Source organism: Penaeus japonicus, unplaced genomic scaffold (genome assembly GCF_977035675.1).
Source record: "Penaeus japonicus unplaced genomic scaffold, GWHDUDI00000001_assembly GWHDUDI00000013, whole genome shotgun sequence".
NCBI lineage: Eukaryota > Metazoa > Arthropoda > Malacostraca > Decapoda > Penaeidae > Penaeus > Penaeus japonicus.
In genome coordinates, this window is record NW_028234415.1 from 8,680,568 (window position 1) to 8,683,067 (window position 2,500).

General features: G+C 35.8%; 1 protein-coding gene across 2 annotated transcripts in view; it reads left to right on the plus strand.

Moving 5' to 3' along the window:
* Nucleotides 1-2,500, plus strand: part of spartin — a 21,139-nt gene that overhangs the window by 16,600 nt on the left and 2,039 nt on the right. For both annotated transcript variants that reach the window (XM_043003787.2, XM_043003788.2), the window contains exons 11-12: nucleotides 50-180; nucleotides 877-2,500. The exon at nucleotides 877-2,500 is cut by the window's right edge and continues 2,039 nt beyond it. In XM_043003787.2, coding sequence (XP_042859721.2) covers nucleotides 50-180; nucleotides 877-1,150 — 405 coding nt within the window. In that variant the 3' untranslated portion in view covers nucleotides 1,151-2,500. The remainder of the gene's footprint in view (nucleotides 1-49; nucleotides 181-876) is intronic.

The following is a 2,500-nucleotide window of genomic DNA, read 5'->3' on the forward strand; positions in this document are numbered from 1 at the left end:
GCCGTAGTATTCTCCTAGACTAATGCTGGCTTTATGCATGTACCGCCAGGTGGAGGGTGTGTTGGAGGTAGCCGCAGGTGCCGTGAAGGGCGCCTCCACAGTCTACATGAGTTTAGAGAGTGCGGCTGCCACTCTTGCTTCCAGTATCACTCAGAACACTGTCAAAGTGGTCACACACAAGTATGATTTTTCCTTCGTGTTGTATAGCAGAGAGGCCTGATAATCTGCTTTATATCTTTCCCCCTATATCTTTCCCCCTTTTTTTTCTATTAGTCTTTAAGTTGTTCCTCTTTTTATGTATTTTTCTCGTTTTCCCATTCCCATTCTCTCTTTCTTTTCATACAACTCTGATTAGCACTTATTTTCATCCTCCTATTACTTTTCACAGACTTCCACATCCCTTCTACTTCATTCCTCTCATATTGCTTTTCATGTGAATTATTATTATTACCTTATGGATTGTCTAATATAGACACAGATCCCATATATGGTCTTTTTTTCCTCTTTAGTTCTTTAGTTTAGTCTTTCATTCAAAATTACTTTTTCATTAATTTTTTTCATCCTTCCAATTTATTCCAGTTTCTCTGAGCCCTCGATTCCATTTTCAGTGTTGTTTTTTCACTGACTTGCCAGTGTTCCATTATAATTCATGTAGCTTCATCATTTCTTGATATCTACTACATTCATTATATTGCAGTAGGTTTTATTTTTTGTCTACCATCTCATTAATGTGTGTGTATATAGATAATGTATTCTCTTAGATTAAAAACGACCAATTATCCTTTATTTATTCTCTTAAGGTAAATTTTCTCCCTCATACATGGCCTGCAAGAAAATTCTCTCTCGCGAGGAACTAACGATTCATAATTCCCACAGATATGGTGAGGAAGCGGGGAGCCTCACAGACAATACACTCTGTGCCGTGGGGCAGACTGCATTAGTTGGGCACAACATCGCTTCACTTGGAGTTAAGGGCATTGCCAAGCGGACTGCCAAAGACACGGGCAAGGCTCTCATTCACCAGCATGAGGCGAAGAAGAAGCCTAATGCAGGTGGAGTAGAAGAAGCGGAAGAGGCAATGGAAGTCACCGAAGATGATGAGAGCAATCCTCCGACAAAGCCCATTAGAGAAAAGAAGAAACCACTCTAAGACATTCGCCTCCCCTTTTCTCTCTCTCTTTTTTTGTCTTGTCTTTCTTTTCTTTTCTGTTTATTATTTTATTTGAAATGAAGCAACAGATAAATCAGCCGGTTGAGGTCTGCTAGATGTACAGGTTATTGCATGTTGACTTTTTGTTGATATTATTAACTGTGAAAGTATTGTACTGATGAGCCATATTAGCATATTTTTTTATTAGATTATAAAAAAAAAAAAAGATATGCATAGTGATATACTACAAGCTTGATGGATTATTTTAGCTTCCCATTTAAGCCATTTATACCTAATATTATTATAGGAACTTGATGATTTATCTAATTTACTGGTCATTTCAGTGACACCAAAAATGGAAGATGATAAAAATATATTTTTTTGTATATGTTCTAAAGATTGGCATTTTATTAGGCCACACTTTTCATGACTAAGTTGTCCCACAAAAACCTACTTATAGCAAAGTCACAACCTGTGAAGATATAGATATTGTTATTTATAAAGGTTTGAATGGTTGAGAGAGAAGTATGACTGTGGCTGCATGTTTGTGTTGCATTAGAGCTGTATAAGTATTATATCCTAGAACAAATAGATTGGAGGGTACAGGGAAATGCCACGACTCTGATTATTTGAGCCGACAGAGATATTATTGTAAATAGAACTGATTTTTAAAAAGAAATCAAAAATTATCAATGCTTTGTGTAAGTGCTTTATTTCCTTATATAAGGACTTTAAGGAAATAACCAAGAATTCAAGTTGCAAAACATTGCTGAGGCAAAGTTGATATTGGTTGATGATACATTCCGTTAAGGAATTATAATATTGATGAAACCCATGTCCAAAGCCATTGACTTTAATGTAAAAGCTGTACATGTTGTATAAGGGAAGAATGAGGCATTCTTTAAGAACAATGAGTCTGTTCTGATATATTCTGTAATAAAACTTGCTCATTATGGCTCTACTTCTCATCTCTCTGGGGTGTCATTCCTTCACAATTCAGTTGCCCAGGTCACAAAAGAAAGTTTGCTCTCTTCACATCACAGGGTAACCATTCCTGCTGGTGCCTTATTTGCTAATAAGTGAAGTGAATTTCTCGGCACATTCTGAGTACTCGGATTTGCTTTATGGTATAATGATCAATGAGTTTCTGTACAATTAACTAATTGATTTTTTGTGTTTTTTTATACTCTTATTATTGGTTTCAGAATAAATGTGTATAATAGGTATTGTTAAAATATTCTTGTCAGGGATACATATTTTGAAGTCCCATGGACACATAGATACATATTTTAACCCATTGGTCGGAGTTTTAAATAAATATTTGTGCAGTAGGATGGCTGGTTTACATTG